This window comes from Lethenteron reissneri, chromosome 3, assembly GCF_015708825.2.
Source record: "Lethenteron reissneri isolate LAM-NWPU_2019-01 chromosome 3, ASM1570882v1, whole genome shotgun sequence".
Taxonomy (NCBI): Eukaryota; Metazoa; Chordata; class Hyperoartia; order Petromyzontiformes; family Petromyzontidae; genus Lethenteron; species Lethenteron reissneri.
The window spans coordinates 7,118,439-7,136,265 of NC_083781.1; the positions used below are offsets into that span (position 1 = coordinate 7,118,439).

General features: G+C 49.9%; 2 protein-coding genes across 2 annotated transcripts; one reads left to right on the plus strand and one right to left on the minus strand.

Annotated features, from left to right (window-relative positions):
* The first annotated feature begins 2,529 nt into the window (after positions 1–2,529).
* On the plus strand, positions 2,530–10,444 carry LOC133345672 (N-sulphoglucosamine sulphohydrolase-like). Its single transcript, XM_061556637.1, has 8 exons — positions 2,530–2,667; positions 3,377–3,537; positions 4,144–4,249; positions 5,619–5,769; positions 5,895–6,051; positions 6,703–6,784; positions 8,389–8,592; positions 9,358–10,444. Exons 1-8 carry the CDS (start codon positions 2,535–2,537, stop codon positions 9,930–9,932), a joined length of 1,569 nt encoding a protein of 522 aa, XP_061412621.1. The 5' UTR covers positions 2,530–2,534; the 3' UTR covers positions 9,933–10,444.
* Positions 10,445–10,579: 135 nt separating this feature from the next.
* On the minus strand, positions 10,580–16,664 carry LOC133345749 (synaptogyrin-3-like). The gene is made up of 4 exons (XM_061556720.1): positions 16,548–16,664; positions 13,265–13,502; positions 12,107–12,249; positions 10,580–11,583 (listed from the first exon to the last, which is right to left on the minus strand). Exons 1-4 carry the CDS (start codon positions 16,641–16,643, stop codon positions 11,422–11,424), a joined length of 639 nt encoding a protein of 212 aa, XP_061412704.1. The 5' UTR covers positions 16,644–16,664; the 3' UTR covers positions 10,580–11,421.
* Positions 16,665–17,827: the final 1,163 nt, after the last annotated feature.

Sequence of the window (17,827 nt, forward strand, 5' to 3'; positions counted from 1 at the left end):
TTACACACCACACAATGTCACTCACCTTACACACACACACAATGTCACTCACCTTACACACACACACACACATTATGTCACTCACACACACTCACAATGTCACTCACCTTACTCACACACTCACACACACAATGCCACTCACCTTACACACACCACAATGTCACTCACACACACACTCACTCACACACACAATGTCACTCACCTTACACACACAATGTCACTCACCTTACACTCACCTTACACACACAATGTCACTCACCTTACACTCACACACACACACAATGTCACTCACCTTACACACACACGTAATGTCACTCACACACACCACAATGTCACTCACCTTACACACACACTATGTCACTCACACACACACTATGTCACTCACACACACACACTATGTCACTCACACAAACACTCACTCACACACACAATGTCACTCACCTTACACACACACAATGTCACTCACACACACACTATGTCACTCACACACACACACACTATGTCACTCACACAAACACTCACTCACACACACAATGTCACTCACCTTACACACACACTATGTCACTCACACACACACACACTATGTCACTCACACAAACACTCACTCACACCACAATGTCACTCACCTTACACACACACACTATGTCACTCACCTTACACTCACACACACACTCACCTCACCTCCCCTGCGTCTCGCTCCGAGTGTGGGGGGGGGGGGATCAGCGTCTCCGGGGTGCGGCAGTGATCATGGGGTGTGACCGTGTCAGTCGCCTGCTTAGTGGACTAGTTGTGTGAGTGGTAGTGTGTTAGTGGTGTGTTAGTGGTGTGTTAGTAGTGTGAGTGGTTGTGTTAGTGGTGTGTTAGTAGTGTGATTGTGTTAGTGGTGTATAGTATGGTAGTGTGTTAGCAGTGTGAGTGGTTGTGTTCATAGTGTGTTAGTGGTGTGAGTGATTGTGTTAGTGGTGTATAGTATGGTAGTGTGTTAGCAGTGTGAGTGGTTTGTTCATAGTGTGTTAGTGGTGTGAGTGATTGTGTTAGTGGTGTATAGTATGGTAGTGTGTTAGCAGTGTGAGTGATTGTGTTCATAGTGTATAGTATGGTAGTGTATTGGAAGTGTATTAGCAGTGTGTGATTGTGAATAACGTGTGTTGGTGTGTGTTGGTAAGTGCGATTGTGTTAACAGTGGGTGTGTGATTGAAGCAAGTGTGCGTTTGTGCTGATGTGTGTGATTGTGTCCCTCTGTGAGTCGTTGTGTGCAGCTGTGTACTCCAAGTCGCTTGTTGTGTAGTTGTGTTTTGTGCTGTGTTTGTTGTGTGTAAAAGAAAAAATGTTTTGTAAATGTTGTGGTTTCACGCTTCACACACACCGGTGGGCTAAAGCAGGTGAACTATTTTGTCTTTAGTCAACGTGACCACTTTTTTGCTGATGGCCGTGTCGGGTGGTGGAGGGTTACGACACTTATAAATCAACGCCATCTAACCCAAAAAACGTTGATAATTATTAATATTGATCGCGAAAGCCGGCCACGTGTTAAACTGTACTGTTGTTGTGTTGTTGTGTGTACTGTTGTTGTGTGGACTGCAGTTACGTGTACAGTAGTTGTGTTTTGTAGGAGTGTTGTGTAGAGTTGTTGCGTACTGTAGTTGTGTAGGTTTGTGGACTGTTATTGTGTACTGCAGTTGTTGTGTATTGTGATGTTGTCCTGTGGTTGTGTTGCTCTGTGGTTGTGTTGCTCTGTGGTTGTGTTGATCTGTAGTTGTGTTGATATGTAGTTGTGTTTCTCTGTGGTTGTGTTTCTCTGTGGTTGTGTTGATCTGTAGTTGTGTTGCTCTGTGGTTGTGTTTCTCTGTGGTTGTGTTGATCTGTAGTTGTGTTGATATGTAGTTGTGTTGCTCTGTGGTTGTGTAGCTCTGTGGTTGTGTTGCTCTGGAGTTGTGTAGCTCTGTGGTTGTGTTTCTCTGTGGTTGTGTTGATCTGTAGTTGTGTTGATATGTATTGTGGTTGCTCTGTGTTGTGTTGATCTGTAGTTGTGTTTCTCTGTGGTTGTGTGTTCTCTGTGGTTGTGTTGATCTGTAAGTTGTGTAGCTCTGTAGTGTGTGGTTGCTCTGGTGGTTGTGTAGCTCTGTAGTTGTGTAGCTCTGTGGTTGTATTGCTCTGGAGTTGTCTGGAAAAAAATGAGGACGCGGATGCTCAATTTGGTCCGCCCGTAGCCTTCAACGTGGATCCAGATGTCACGTGACCGGGGCCCTCTCCCTCCTCCCAGCACCCCCCTCCCTCCTTCCGACCCCCCTCCCACTACACCCTCCCCCCTCTTCTTCTCCCCCCCCCCCCTCTTCTCCCCTCCTCTTCCCCCCCCTCCCACCCTTCTCCCCCTCCCCTCCCACCCTTGGCCCCTCCCACCACCTCTCTCTCCCCCACCCCCTCCCCCCTTCCCCCACCCCCTCCCCCTTCCCCACCCCCTCCCCCTTCCCCCACCCCCTTCCCCCTCCCTCCACTCCCGTGACCCGCCCCCACTTCCCACGTGACGAGTCGCCATGCTGCTACTGCTGCCCGCACTGCCCCTGCTGCTGCCCATGCTGCTGCTGCTGGCTCCGTGCGGAGTCGTGGCGAGCAGCAGCAGCAGGAGCAGCAGGAGGAGCAGCAGGAGGAACGCGCTGCTCATCCTCGGTACCAGCGGGGACCTGGGGCACGGGGAGAGCGGTGCGGGGCGCCTTGACGTCCCCCCCCGGGCTTGGCTCTTCTTCCTCTTACCTCTTCCTCCTCCTCCCTCCTCTCGACATTTATTGTGAAAATTCCGTCACAGTTCCTATGATTGCTTTTTCATTTCGATTTAAAGCTTTCGTGACTGCAGGGATTCATCTTCTTGGTTCTTTCGGTAAAGTCACGTATATATATAATATATATAAAAATAAAAATAATATTTTATTTTATTATCTTTTATTTTTATTATTTTATTACTTCCCTTCTACGTGACTTTACCGAAAGAACCAAGAAGATGCTTTTTCATTGCTTTCGTGGCTTTATTTTGGTGATTTCGAAAAGTGTATTGGTTTTGCCATGTTTGTGTTGTTGTAGTAACAGAGTTAGACTGATGGCCTTAATCTAAGTTGTCTTGTGGTTGTTGTTGTTGTTTGACTTGCATCCCACTGGGATTTTTGCACACAGCGTTGGGTGTGTACGGTGCTTTTTTCTGCAATATTTTGCTGTCTTTTCTTGGATTTTCTGTTTGAACTTAGTCACATATTCACTTTCAGATGTTTTCTTGTTCAAGTTTTAGTTTTTTTGTGTTTGTTGCGGTTGCATCCGATTCAAGAGCCGAATGGCTCACAGGGCTACATACCTAATACACGAACTTGAAACTTGAACTCTCGCGCAGCCGACGATGGCGGCTTCGAGCTGGGCGCCTACAACAACACGGCCATCGGCACGCCGCACCTGGACGCGCTGGCGACCCGCAGCCTTCGCTTCGGCCACGCGTTCACCAGCGTCAGCAGCTGCTCGCCCAGCCGCGCAGCGCTGCTCAGCGGCCTGCCGCAGGTGAGTGTGCCACGTGTGTGTGTGTCACTTGTGTGTCACGTGTGTGTCACTGTGTGTCTGTCACTTGTGTGTGTGTCACTTGTGTGTGTCACTTGTGTGTGTGTCACTTGTGTGTGTGTCTGTCTGTCACTTGTGTGTGTGTGTGTGTCACGTGTGTGTGTGTCACTTGTGTGTGTGTCACTTGTGTGTGTGTCACTTGTGTGTGTGTCACTTGTGTGTGTCACTTGTGTGTGTGTGTGTCACTGTGTGTGTGTGTCACTTGTGTGTGTGTGTGTTACTTGTGTGTGTGTGTCACTTGTGTGTGTGTGTGTCACTTGTGTGTGTGTCACTTGTGTGTGTGTGTGTGTCACTTGTGTGTGTCACTTGTGTGTGTGTGTCTGTGTATGCCACTTGTGTGTGTGTGTGTCACTTGTGTGTGTGTGTGTGTAACTTGTGTTCGTTCTTTGTGTGCGTGTCTGTCTCTTGTGTACGTTCTGTGTGTCTGTCACTTGTGTGTCTGTCTGTCCCGTGTGTCTGTCTGTCCCGTGTGTGTGTGTCACTTGTGTACGTTCTGTGTGTCGTGACTGCTCGGAGACGAACGAAGGCCGTGCTCTCTTTTGTGTCCAGCACCAGAATGGCATGTACGGCCTCCACCAAGACGTCCACCACTTCAACTCGTTTGAACAAGTGCGGAGCCTCCCTCTGCTGCTCAACCAGTCGGGCATTCGGACAGGTGAAGGAGGACCGCTGCCGAGATGGCACCGCTCTGCCCGCTGCCAGACACTTCCTCGTGTGAATGTAGGCAGCAGCAGCTGTGGAGACAGCCTTGCTTCTCCTGCAGCTGATTGCGAGAATGCTCACTTGCGCTGCTTGCTTCTGTCAACATTGACCCGTCCCTCGGCGGCGACTCCTCCGCTGACGCCCTCGTAGAAAGCCCCCTGATCCACCTGCTCCACGCCACTGGTCCAGAATGTACCTTCCTTCATGGGCACCTGTAGGCTAATCTGCTCTGCACGTGGGCCGAATTATTCCTCCTCGTGCCTCTCGATTCGAGAGTGAGTGAACGAGAACCACAAGCCCGTTTAAATCTTTGTCCACAAATTATTGCAACTGTTAATAAGTCGCCCTCCTCGTACGCTCCGGTTACCTCTTTTGTTGTTGCCTGACACCCGATTCGTAATCTTATCCACGGTGTCGTGACACATGCGTCTCCCTGGTGTCTGCAGTCGCGTGTACGGCGTGCTTTCTGAATCCAATGTGTGGTGGTGGTGGTGGTGTAACGTTGTGCGAGGTTCGTCCCCCTGTATGGCGAGAACGCGATGCCTTGTCAATGAATGCACCGTCAATCCCTGCTGCGAGTTGGAGACTGGACCAGTTTTTAAAGCTGAAGAGCAACCAATTGTGCAACAGCGGTCTCTTCAATAGGAATACTACTGTATGAGAGATTTCGATTTAAAGCTTCTTTCGTGACTGCAGGGATTCATCTTCTTGGTTCTTTCGGTAAAGTCACGTAGAAGGGAAATAATAAAATAATATAAATAAAACATGATAAAATACAATTCTCACGACGTTTCGGCCACAATGCAAGCAGCCGTCCTCAGGTGAAGAACAGGTCTGTTGGAAAGACAACAACTTCAGACGCTGTCTTTCCGACAGACCTGTTCTTCACCGCAAGCAGCCGTCCTCAGGTGAAGAACAGGTCTGTCGGAAAGACAGCGTCTGAAGTTGTCTTTCCGACAGACCTGTTCTTCACCTGAGGACGGCTGCTTGCGTTGTGGCCGAAACGTCGTGAGAATTGTATTTTATTATGTTTTATTATTATTTTATTATTTCCCTTCTACGTGACTTTACCGAAAGAACCAAGAAGATGTTTATGAACACTTGCCTCGATGCTAATTTGAGCAAGAGATCATTCAGCGGTCGGCAACAGTGTTTCATTTTTGCAGCCAAATGGATCATTGTTCTTCCTTCCTAGTTGTTCCACGAGGAGTGAGTACTCGGAAGCGTTGTGTACTCCCAGTGCAATCGCTTCTAGGTGTACTGTCCTTGGGATTGTGGAGGCTTCCCATGGAAGAGGTTGCTTTGACTGTGTGATGCCGCAGGTATTATCGGGAAGAAACACGTAGGACCCGAAGCCGTCTACCCTTTTGAGTTTTCATATACTGAAGAAAACAACTCGATCCTTCAGGTTGGACGGAACATTACGCGCATCAAACAGCTAGTGAGAGCTTTCCTGCGTATGGACGATGGCAGGTACCTGACAATCTTGTTCCTCCTAACCCTACGGCAACTTCCTTTGCCAGTGCACTTACACCGGCACACATTCGTATCTCACAGGGACCCGTGCATCTTACAGGGATACGTGTCTCTTATCCTAGGCCGTTCTTCCTGTACGTGGCCTTTCATGATCCACACCGTTGTGGCCATTCCCAGCCCCAGTTTGGATCTTTCTGCGAGAAATTTGGGAATGGAGAGCCTGGAATGGGGACAATCCCTGACTGGAAACCCCGTCACTATAATCCCGACGATGTGAAGGTACGCACACTCAATTATTAACACTTCACCTGAGAAGCTTACGTAGTAAATGTGAAACGGTTATGGGTTACGCTCTTCCACTCTACCTGCACTGGTGGAATTGACATGGCGTGCCCTTGTCTTTGCATGAGTTAGATAGTCCACCGCCGGACTATCTATTTGCTTAAACACGTTAATGATTAATCCTTGATCGTTTGTGCGTGGATTAAATATTGGCCGTTCTATAGGATGGGGGGGGTCAAGCGTACCTACGCAGGCGGGGGGGGGGGGGGGGGGGGTAAAAAGTACGCGTGCGTACAGGGAGGGGGGAAGGGGTCAAGTTTTGACAGATTTTTGCGTACGTACTAAATGGATGGCCCCTTATGTGGCTGATAGGCCACCGGATGATTAGCACGGCCGGATTTTGCTACAATCAGCCTGGCAGACTTGACAAAATGTAGGATTCGTTTGAAAACACAGTGAGGCTTTGCTGAATAAATAATAGAATATTTTATAATCAAAACCTGGGATGCTAATGGCTGAGATGACCAGGCCTCATGTTAATGTAGAAACTAAATTGGAGGTGATAAACATTCCCGGTTGATGTTTTATTTCAAAGTGAGGACGGCGAAGGTGGTGCATTGAGGTCCCCCTGTTGCCCTGTCCACTCAGGTGCCCTACTTCGTACCAGACACGCCCACAGCGCGCGCGGACCTCGCCGCACAGTACACGACCATCGGACGCTTGGACCAAGGTATCGCGTCCTAACGCGCCTCGAGGCTTCGCGACCGCAGCCTGTCCTCGGGGTGTCTTCGTTATTGATTCATCCTCCATCCTTGAAAGTACTCACTTTCCTACATATTAGATATTAAAGGGGTGGTGATGTGGCACAACGGCGGTGCGTTTATTGCTTTTTGCAAAAGTTCTAGGTTCGAATCCTGCAGGTCGCCCTGGTTAATACTGCCGTTGTATCAGCCATAAAATATGCGCCATCTGCTTTCCAGTGGACGCTCATGATTCTGTGATCAAAAATGTGTCCGATTAGAAAAATGTGCACGTTACAAAGTTGTGTTTATAAATATTCCGTGCTGGCATCGCAGTACAAAATTTTTAAAAGTAAAAAATATGACCCGCTAAATTTCTTAATTTGGAAACACATAGAAATCATTGATCTCGATTGGGAAAAGTTAGCAGGACCCTCTTTCAAAAGTCTTAAGACTCAGTGGGGCTTTCCTGGGTAAACAAGCATAATATATAAAAAGTCAAAGTAAATAGGTGTACACCGCATACACATTGACAAAATTGAGCGTTTTATTTAGCTGAAGAGCCAATTCAAAAGCCTGAACAAGGTGTACAGGATGGAAGCAAACAATACATACGCAAAAGGTGTCTTAAACAGCAAAACAAGGAATGCCACAATCCAGGCTTTTTGAGCTGCTTCCATTACAAGGTTGTGCAGAATGTAACCACAATGGTGATGTCAACCTAGCACGCAATGCAAGATAAAACTCCGACTAAACAAATGACACTTATATAGCATCTAACTGCAAGCCGTATCTCAACATGTTCTACACAGTGTGAAATAAGTTCTACAGACATAGGATAGGGAAACATGGGAGAGGAGAGAAAGCAATGCACAGCACGGTTCGGGATGAAGGAATTAGGGCCCAGCACCAAAAACAACAGCAAACATGAGCCCCAGGGGCAGGAACAAGTGAGCCCCAAGGCAAACCCTGGAGGGCTCGCAGTCAATTCACCAACGAGTTCCAGGGGCAGCTGGGGCAGCTGGGGCAGCTGGGGCAGCATTAATTAATCCTAGACGAGGCCCGGGCGAGATGGGAGGAACAAGGATGTGGAGGAGAGGCCAGGCAAGGCTCAGGAGATAGTGTGAGGGTTAGGCCAAGCAATGGACAGGGAAAAAAAAAACATGTCAGCGAAAAAAAAGATAGCGGTAGGGAGGCAGTGAAGATGACGAGAAAAAGTTTAAACCACATTTTAGCGTGTATCATATCCACAGTAAAAACATGGCCGGGTAGCTCAGCAGTAGAGCAAGCAGCTCGCAATGGGAAGATTGCGAGTTTAAATCCTGGTTGGGGTTGCCAATCATACTTCCGGGGTCAATACGAGTGCCATTTTCAGGCAAGTAAACAGTGGTTGTCCTGCGTAGACTGGCCGCCGCCACCATAGCAGTGCAGAATTTCCACCACTGTCTCAGGACTCTAAACAGTGTATGACCACCTCCTCTGCGCAATTGAGCAGGAAATCGCTGAATAAGGCGGCAGCTTGTGCAATAGACCGCTCGCCCTTGAGCAGATGTTCCTACGCGAAGGCCGACCCCCCGTGCCGTCCTTACTGCAGGCGTGGGGCTGGTGCTGGAGGAGCTGCGGAGCGCCGGCTACGCGGACGACACGCTCGTGCTCTACAGCTCCGACAACGGGATCCCTTTTCCCGGCGGCCGCACCAACCTGTACACGGGCGGTGTGGCCGAGCCGCTGCTCGTGTCCTCCCCGGAGCACCGCGAGCGCTGGGGCCACAGCAGCGAGGCCTACGTGAGCCTGCTGGGTACGCACAAGATGGCGCTTTCTCTCGCGCATGGCATTTGAATAATTCATAATCAACGTTTTTGGGTTTAGATCGCGTTATTTATAAATGTGTCGTAACCCTCCACCACCCGACACGGCCAATCAGTAAAAAAGTGTCACGTTGACAAAAGACAAATAGTTCACTGCTTTAGCCCACCGGTGTGTTGAAGCGTGAAACCACAACATTTACAATTTGAGTACGACGTTTCGCTGGTAATTGCATCCAGCTGGATGCAATTACCAGCGAAACGCGATCTAAACCCAAAAACGTTGATTATGAATAATATTGGTCGCGAAAGCCTACGTGTTAAACATTTGAATAGTAACGGACAAAACGTAAAGTGTGTCGATGGCATCAGGAGCTGTCCGATGAACACATTCACAATTGGGCGACTATCCATCTGTGAAGGAAATCGCCGCATGTGCCGTGCGTTCGAACGCGGCAGTGCTTGGGGGTGAGGAACCGCGGCGGGCTCAGAGGGGAAGTTGCGACTCGGACTGAGTTTCCGCAGAGAAAAATTAATCGTGAACGGACGTATACATTTGTGTTCCTCTTATCTTTTCTCCGTACCTCTTATTTGAGTAAATTACAAATAAAAAGTGTACAGGAAACGTCAATGGCACTGAAATTGGTGCTTAGCAGTTTGGTTTACCGGTGTGTTACAGATCACGATGTCGGCGCCATTCCACATTTTTGTGGCCCTGTTCATGCTCTTAATGAGAATGTGTCTCCAAACCCTTGCAGACATTACGCCGACGCTGCTGGAGTGGTTCTCGGTGCCTTATCCCGACTACGCCATGTTCAAGAAGGATGAGCCCGTAGTGCTGACAGGACGCTCGCTTCTTCCAGCTCTCCAACAAGAACCACCGTGGGACATTGCCTTTTCCAGCCAGAGCCACCACGAGGTCACGATGTACTACCCCATGCGGGCCCTGCGCCACGGCCACCTCCACCTGATCCACAACATGCACTTCCTCATGCCTTTCCCTGTGGACCAGGATCTGTACGTGTCCCCCACCTTCCTAGACCTGCTCAATCGCAGCATGCAGGGCCAGCCTACTCACTGGTACAAGAGCCTACGGGAGTTCTACTACCGTGAGCGCTGGGAGCTCTACGACACGCGCGCCGACCCGGCAGAGACTCGCAACCTGGCACACGACGCGGCCTACGCGGACACACTGCGCACCCTGCAGCAGCAGCTGCGGGCCTGGCAGTGGGCCACTTACGACCCTTGGGTGTGCGCGCCAGATGGCGTCCTAGAGGCACAGGGACAGTACAAGCAGCATCCGCAGTGTCTGCCACTACACAACCTACTGTGATGGCTGGCCAGCAACAACTGTAAAAAACATGACGCTTTTATATGTTGTTGTCGAGGGGACTGATGAGATTGGATGTTAGCTATTAAGAGAACGTGATGATTTGTGTCAATTGGGATTTTTTTTTTACGACTTGAAAATGAAGAGTTATAATCCGAGTGATTCCCAGCCATGGATATCAGAGTGATATCTGAACTGGTCATGGGGCCTCATCACCAACCCGCATTGACCAGCGTGGCCAAGTATGGTCAAACATCCACTCGACCACCACAGCGTGGGGAGGCCTTTATCCAGCTTTGGATTGACAATGATCTGTAAATTATAGATGAGTGTGCATCCCTCGGAAAATTGCTGAAGGCAGACCAGGACCAAAATGGTGATGAGCAATTCAGAGCAGGTTGGAGTGCTCTTTGAAACTGAGAAACAGCCATGGTTGATAAGTTGAGTAGCTGATGGCTGGTCCATGATTTAGCGCTTATCCAGAATCATCATTGACTTGTGGTTTTGAAATTCAAGTGGTGCACTTAAGTGGTTTGGTATCGCGATTGTTGGGGGTGCACTTTGATAAACCTGTTTAAAGTGTTGCATCACGTCTCCGCCGTCATTCAACAACATTCCACAAGCATCTCAATCACTCGAGCAGTCAAAGGTTGAAATAAACCTGACTCGCGCATTCAGTAACTTTAATTACAAGTCTTGGCACCTGATAAAACAAACATTAAATGAAATATTAACTGTTGAAGTCGGCAAGAACATTAGGTCAGTCCTGAGCCTGGGCAGACAAAACAACGCATTCACTCTGCCGCTGCCCGCATTACAAACTCGTCCTTAAATTGCACAAGGTTCTAATTATGCCCTGAAGAGTTTCCCCAAAGAGATGGTCCCTTTCAGGAATAACAGTACTGTACAGCATGGGTAAATTCAAACATTTCAATGTAATATGAAATACATGGCAACGTTGGCCTCTATGCCCAAGTGAGGAGCAGCTAGAAAGTAAAGTTAATTCCCAAACCCAATGAAATAGAATGGTCACCTCCGAAATGTGAACAGGGAGACTGTCAATCCTTATCAATAATAACCTGAGCTGACCTTCAAACTGGTGACAGCCCACGGATAAACCTTGACTTGTAGAGAGCAAACCAATGCTCACTTTGTAACCGGCTTTTCCACTGGAAACATCTGCCTCGCGTCTTATGTCTCACAATTTTGCAAGTCCACTTTGCTCGGGTAATCCCCATAGGACTTGCGAATCAGCTGTGGGTTATCTTTTTCCCGTGGCGATTGGTCCCATTGGACGTGCATGCACACCCCCATTCAGCCACCCATCCCCTCCCCATATTAGTAAAATGTACAATGAAAGCCAGTACCAAGTTAATAGGGACTCGCAACAAAAATGTCAGCTGTTCATTGTAAAATGAGAAGCGTTGTGAGCTCATAACCTAAGAAACCGTGCGATGAGAGGGTACAGGGTTCGCGGGATTCGCTGGGGGCCCTACTGCGACATGCCAGCGCTGCCCAGGTCACGCGAGAAGGGTGGCGCTTGGTACGAGTCCGAGTCCGGGAGTTGTGCAGCGGCGGGGCTGGGGTCCGTGTACTCTTCTCCAAAGTGGGCGCCCAAGCGGTACTTCTGGAAGACGAAGATCGTGAGCCCGACCTGGACACAATCAAGTACACAATTGGGTTGGGCTATGCTTTTCAAGCCAACATCTACATGTAATTTTGCAGAAGCCTGGCTAAAAGCACGCAACCTATTGAAAGCAGGCCACACGGCTGGGCGAGAATCTGGGTTGAGCCCACAGGATGGTGAACATGCCGGCCTAATTTTATGCATCATGGGAACATCGGCTGCTCTGTGTATGAACTTCTTTCGCACCACACATAGCCAACCGTGCTAATCGGATGTGCAGGGGAAGAACAAACTAAAACTAATTCTAGATTTGAAGCTTTCGTGACTGCAAGGATTCACACTCTTAGGTTTATTCGGTAAAGTCACGTAGGTAAAAAATATGATTATAATTAATAAAAGTAATAGAAATATTATTTTATTTCTATTATTACTTTTATTAATTTTATTTTTTACCTACGTGACTTTACCGAAAAAACCTAAGAGTATGAAACTAAAACTACCCCATGCGTGTGGTTGGTGCACGGGGCAGGTGGAGTGGGGTTGGCATTACCCAGGTCGGGATGGAGAAGAAGGAGAAGGCAATGGCAGCACGAGCGCTCCCCCCCACAATGTCCATCCAGGATGCGAAGGCGGTCTTGCTCCATTGGTTCGTCAGGAAACAGAAGCAGACGAACCACAAGAATGCCCAGAGCCCTGCAGCATGGGTCACACGGCACAGCTGTCGTAGCACTCGGCGCAAAAGCGTGCAAAACACATTCCTGCGGAGGGAGCTGGTAGGAACGTCGGGTTGCTCGGTCAATGGCCAGGGTCAACGGCGGCGTGGTGTATTCTGCAAATATGCCCGACTGTGAGGGCGGGCACAAGCCGGCGTGAGTAGGTTAAACGTTGAGTTTTATCAGGGCACCACGGGGTGACCAGCCCCTCCCCACCCAGCCCCACCCCTCCCACCCAGCCCCACCCCTCCCACCCAGCTCCACCCAGCCCCACCCAGCCCCACCCTCCCCACCCAGCCCCACCCAGCCCCACCCTCCCCACCCACCCAGCCCCACCCTCCCCACCCACCCAGCCCCTCCCTGCACGACGGACACAATAATCCCCTGGGGGCTGGTGTAACCAGGAGGTTCCCACCAGTATAATATAGAACCCATAGGAGCGGGCACACACAGGTGGTGCCGCTTGGCAGACTAAGTGTGAATGAGGTCCCAACCTCGCGGTTCCCAAATATGATTTGACAAGTGGTGATTCATGACTCCCATACTGCCGAGTGTGCTACACCTCGGCTCCAGCCTTTGGAGGATAATGCTACTTCCTTCACCCTTAAAATCACTGAGAAGTGTGGCATTGCCAAGTGCAACCCCTCGGCCTCCCTGAGCCTCAGATGCTCGGGTTGAAGGACACCAAACCCAGAAATATGTTTCAATCGGGACAACTCCAGTATTATGTAAACCCAGACATGATGAGTGCATCCGGGATTGTTCATTCCTGCCACCGGAAACACGCATCGATCGATCCGCAAATACGAAGGAGACATCACAGCGATACACTCCGCTGCTCCTGACGCGGTTATCTGCTTTGACCACCTGGAATGTGAAATTGTAGTTGTTGCTCCACATCTACATCAGCCGTACGAAAGAAGAAGACCAGACGCCAATTCGTGGCTCAAACCCGGACACGTTGGCAAAGCCTGACTCGTCACCCTGGCTCTCACCAGAGAGGCCCAGTTCTCCTAGCACCGCGACCTTGCGGTGCTGCACGCTGCTGATGTCGGCGAAGCGCAAGTCGAGCACGAGGAAGGCGAGGGCCGAGACGGCCGAGAGGATGGCCGTGGCGGTGGCCAGGCCGCACGCGTGCTCATTGGCGTTGTAGACGCAGTGCAGCGTGGAGCTTAAAGGGTGGTTGATGTGGCCCTCGCCCACGATGCAGCCAAACACCACGATGGCAAACACCTGCAGGGCACACAGGGGCTGTAAGGGCCGCGTTCACACACGGAATGTATGGCTCCTGTGCAATAACGACCCTCAATATATTTTCATGTTTCTGCAAATTAAGTTTTATTTTACTCTGATTTTAAAAGTAATTTGCCTGAACCAACTTTTGTTTCAGGAAATGTATTTTATTTAACGTTGATTTATGTTTGTGCACTGTTTTGGATGTATCTTGTAACGCAGTTGTTTTATTTGATTTCTGTTTGCTTCATTGTTGGCCCTATTCTTATGTTGTTGGGTTTTTAATGTCTCGGACCCAGACCATACTTCTAAATGAAACTCCCTCCTGCTCTCTTGAGTTCCCTCTCACCTGATTACACGAAATAAACTTGAAACAATTCTAGATTTGAAGCTTTCGTGACTGCAAGGATTCATACTCTTGGGTTTTCGGTAAAGTCACGTAGGTAAAAAATAAAATTAATAAAAGTAAAATAAAAAATCACGACGTTTCGGAGGCAACACAAGCTTCCGTCTTCAGGTGGAACCGTCACAGCACGATTGCTGTATCAAGTAAAGAGAAATTCCAAGAGACCCGACCTTGTATCGTGGCATCTCTTGAGGAAGGCCAGCCAGCGTCTCGAGAAGCTGTGACTTCTTGTATACCCTCTACGGGGAGGAATTTCACCTATCTGTTAGAGTTTTTAACAGACGAGACAAGAAGTCACAGCTTCTCGAGACGCTGGCCTTCCTCAAGAGATGCTGCGATACAAGGTCGGGTCTCTTGGAATTTCTCTTTACTTGATACAGCAAGCGTGCTGTGACGGTTCCACCTGAAGACGGAAGCTTGTGTTGCCTCCGAAACGTCGTGATTTTTATTTTACTTTTATTAATTTAAATTTTATTTTTTACCTACGTGACTTTACCGAAAACCTAAGAGTAGAAAACTTGAAACATTCAGGAGCGCAATGGATAAGACGTTCGGTCACATTACAGGGTAGCTACAGTTTCCGGGATGGACTTAATAACGTGGTTTACAGGACGTGAAGAGGCAATAAGGGTTGGGGGGATCACTAAGGGTTGGGGTAAAGCCACGGGCTCTGAAACGTTCCAAGCCGCCACACTTGAGGAAATATCGCAAATGAAATTCGATGAGAAATGACGAGCGGAAGAGGGATAATCTCTGTGGCTGTACGATGATATAAGACCGCATTTTTTTGGACACAATGTTAAAAAAATACAATTAACTTTGGGTCGGCGTTTATGTTGAGGATTCTGAGTTTATGGGTTAGGGCTTACGGTTTGGGTATATAGGTTAAGGTGTAGACTTTGCGTTTCTGGTTAGGACTACAGTTGAAGGACCATACTCTTTGGTTCTTTCGGTAAAGTCACGTATTTTTTATTTTTGTTTATTTTGTTTTATTTCTACCTACGTGACTTTACCGAAAGAACCAAAGAGTATGGATTCCTGCAGTCACGAAAGCTTCAAATCAAGGTTTAGGGACCAGTTTGTACCTAAGACTGCTGCAACTGCCCCCTCTGTAGAAGAGTAATTTCAGTGTAAGCCTCATGTTTTCTTTTTGGTTTCCGGACGAATTTCCATTTATCCCAACTGACCAGCTCCCGCAGCGTTGTGATGGGCTGCGTTGAATATTAGCATCGGGTGGAATCCGTCACGCGGAGTCGAATTCACAACGACTGTTGTTGTTATGATAAAAATCTCCCGTCGCGTTTGGCAGTGGTTTCTGAACCAGCATTCGGCAGGACGCACCCTGGCCTTAAACATAAAAACAGATATACACATCGGCGACGCTTCAGGGAAACGGTACCTTGTGAATTGTACATAGGCCTGAGAATAAGAGTTGGAGACTAACCACCCCCAATTGCATTGTCAGCACTCAACAACAAACACTCACTACTCACCCAAACCTTCACCAACTCGCTCACCCAGCCCGACTGCAGTCTACACCACGAGGCCTGCTGTGAAGTTACAATATCTCTATGCAAGGCCGTAATTATAATTTGTAATACGTATAACCCGTAAAAACAAAGTTTTTCACTATAAATCCTTTATATGCGTGGCGGCTAGAGTCCTCTCGTCCTCTGGCTTGAGATGGCTGCCACCTATGGGTCAGATGATTGTCTGCCAGTATTAAGCAATTGGTAATTAAATATTTAATTTGTTTTCCCTAAACAGTGTAACATTTTGGAAAACATTTTTTCACGAACATTAATTGTCTCGCACAACGAGTCTGTGTGCAAAATGTCAGCTCGATTGGATCACGGAAAGTGGGCTAAAAAACGACCGAAAGATTTGCACGGTCGTAAGCAAGCAAGCAAGCGAACTTAATATAAAGGATTTAAAAATCAAATATTCTCAAAATGTCCCCCCAATATATTGCTATCAAAAATATTTAAAATAATAATTGCGATGCTATGTAAATAATAACAATTTGCTAAACCTTGGCCACAATATCTGGACTTGTCTTCATAAAACAATGCCTAGATTTATGTTTATATGATGGTGGTTATGGTTGTACTTTATGAATCCCTAATCTCTGCCATTACATACAATGAAACAAGAAAAGGTAAAATAAAGTAAAAACAGAGCAATGTCATACAATACACTATAAGATATTATTGTGAAAAAAAAATACATAAATCCATCCCATGTGGTAGTGAATTTTTTAATATTTTAGGCAGAAAATTACTTTTCAAATTAACATTTTTTTTCTGGGATTGGGACCCCCAGAACCCCTGGAAGATTTGGTGCCCCCCAATGTTGACTCCATGGCTACGGCCTTGTCTCTATGGCCTCCCTATTTAAAGTTCCACGAAGAGCCCATTGCTCAAGCCGTCGTCAATTGTATATAGAGGTTTCCTCTTAGACCGCCCTGTGATTGAGTTGTCTTATTGGAGTCCATGGCAGAACGCATTCGCTGCATCCGAACAGCTAAGGGCCTCACCCACCAACACCAGCTCAATCACCCGGCGTGATCAACACCAGAATCACTCAGCTCCTCCAACACCCACTCACCTGACTCCTCACTCACCCCCTGCCTCACTCACCGTGCTGCAGATGCTCAGAATCGTCGTGGGACGTTTCACAAAAGCGACAAAATCAAAGTTGCTCCCCGCAGGCCCGGCACCATAGGCTCCCTCCATGGCTGCAGTCACCTGGTGACGTCACGGTGACCTCAGCAGGTGCGGCTCCCCTCCACGTGTTCCACCCCATTTCCTACCCCACCCACCCCCCTTCCTACCACACTTCCTACCCCACCCCCCTTCCTCCCCCACCCTCCCCCCCTTCCCCCACCCTCCTACCCCCCCTCCCTACCCCACCCCCCTTCCTCCCCCACCCTCCCCCCCTTCCTCTCCCACCCTCCCCCCCTTCCTACCCCACCCTTCCTACCCCCCCCCCTTCCTACCCCACCCCCTCCTCCCCCAGCCCCCTCCCTACCCCACCCCCTTCCTCTTCCAGCCCCCCTCCCTACCCCACCCCCCTTCCTATCCCACCCCCACTCCTCCCCCAGCCCCCTCCCTACCCCACCCCCTTCCTCCCCCAGCCCCCCTCCCTACCCCACCCCCCTTCCTACCCCACCCCCTTCCTCCCCCACCCCCCCTTCCTACCCCACCCCCCCTTCCTACCCCACCCCCTCCTCCCTCCCCCCTTCCTACCCCACCCCCCTTCCTCCCCCACCCCCTCCTCCCTCCCCCCTTCCTACCCCACCCCCCTTCCTACCCCACCCCCCTTCCTCCCCCACCCCCTCCTCCCTCCCCCTTCCTACCCCACCCCCCTTCCTACCCCACCCCCCTTCCTCCCCCACCCCTCCTCCCTCCCCCCTTCCTACCCCACCCCCCTTCCTACCCCACCCCCCTTCCTCCCCCACCCCCTCCTCCCTCCCCCTTCCTACCCCACCCCCCCTTCCTACCCCACCCCCCTTCCTCCCCATCCCCTTCCTACCCCACCCCCACCTCCCTTCCTCCCCCACCCCCCTTCCTACCCCACCCCCCTTCCTCCCCCATCCCCTTCCTACCCCACCCCCACCTCCCTTCCTACCCCACCCCCTTCCTCCCCCACCCCCTCCTCCCTCCCCCCTTCCTACCCCACCCCCCTTCCTACCCCACCCCCCTTCCTCCCCCACCCCCCCTTCCTCCCCCACCCCCCTCCTCCCTCCCCCACCCCCTCCTCCCTCCCCCCTTCCTACCCCACCCCCCTTCCTACCCCACCCCCCTTCCTCCCCCACCCCCTCCTCCCTCCCCCCTTCCTACCCCACCCCCCTTCCTACCCCACCCCCCTTCCTACCCCACCCCCCTTCCTCCCCCCCCCCTTCCTACCCCACCCCCCT

Excerpts from the sequence above, each read along its gene's own strand:
- LOC133345672 (XM_061556637.1), top strand. The coding sequence starts at position 2,535 with ATGCTGCTACTGCTGCCCGCACTGCCCCTGCTGCTGCCCATGCTGCTG. Across the intron at positions 3,538-4,143 it reads TGCTCAGCGGCCTGCCGCAG|CACCAGAATGGCATGTACGG; the intron begins GTGAGTGTGCCA and ends TTTTGTGTCCAG. Across the intron at positions 8,593-9,357 it reads GGCCTACGTGAGCCTGCTGG|ACATTACGCCGACGCTGCTG; the intron begins GTACGCACAAGA and ends AAACCCTTGCAG.
- LOC133345749 (XM_061556720.1), bottom strand. The coding sequence starts at position 16,643 with ATGGAGGGAGCCTATGGTGCCGGGCCTGCGGGGAGCAACTTTGATTTT. Across the intron at positions 12,250-13,264 it reads AGGAGAACTGGGCCTCTCTG|GGCTCTGGGCATTCTTGTGG; the intron begins GTGAGAGCCAGG and ends CCCATGCTGCAG. Across the intron at positions 11,584-12,106 it reads TCTTCTCCATCCCGACCTGG|GTCGGGCTCACGATCTTCGT; the intron begins GTAATGCCAACC and ends GATTGTGTCCAG.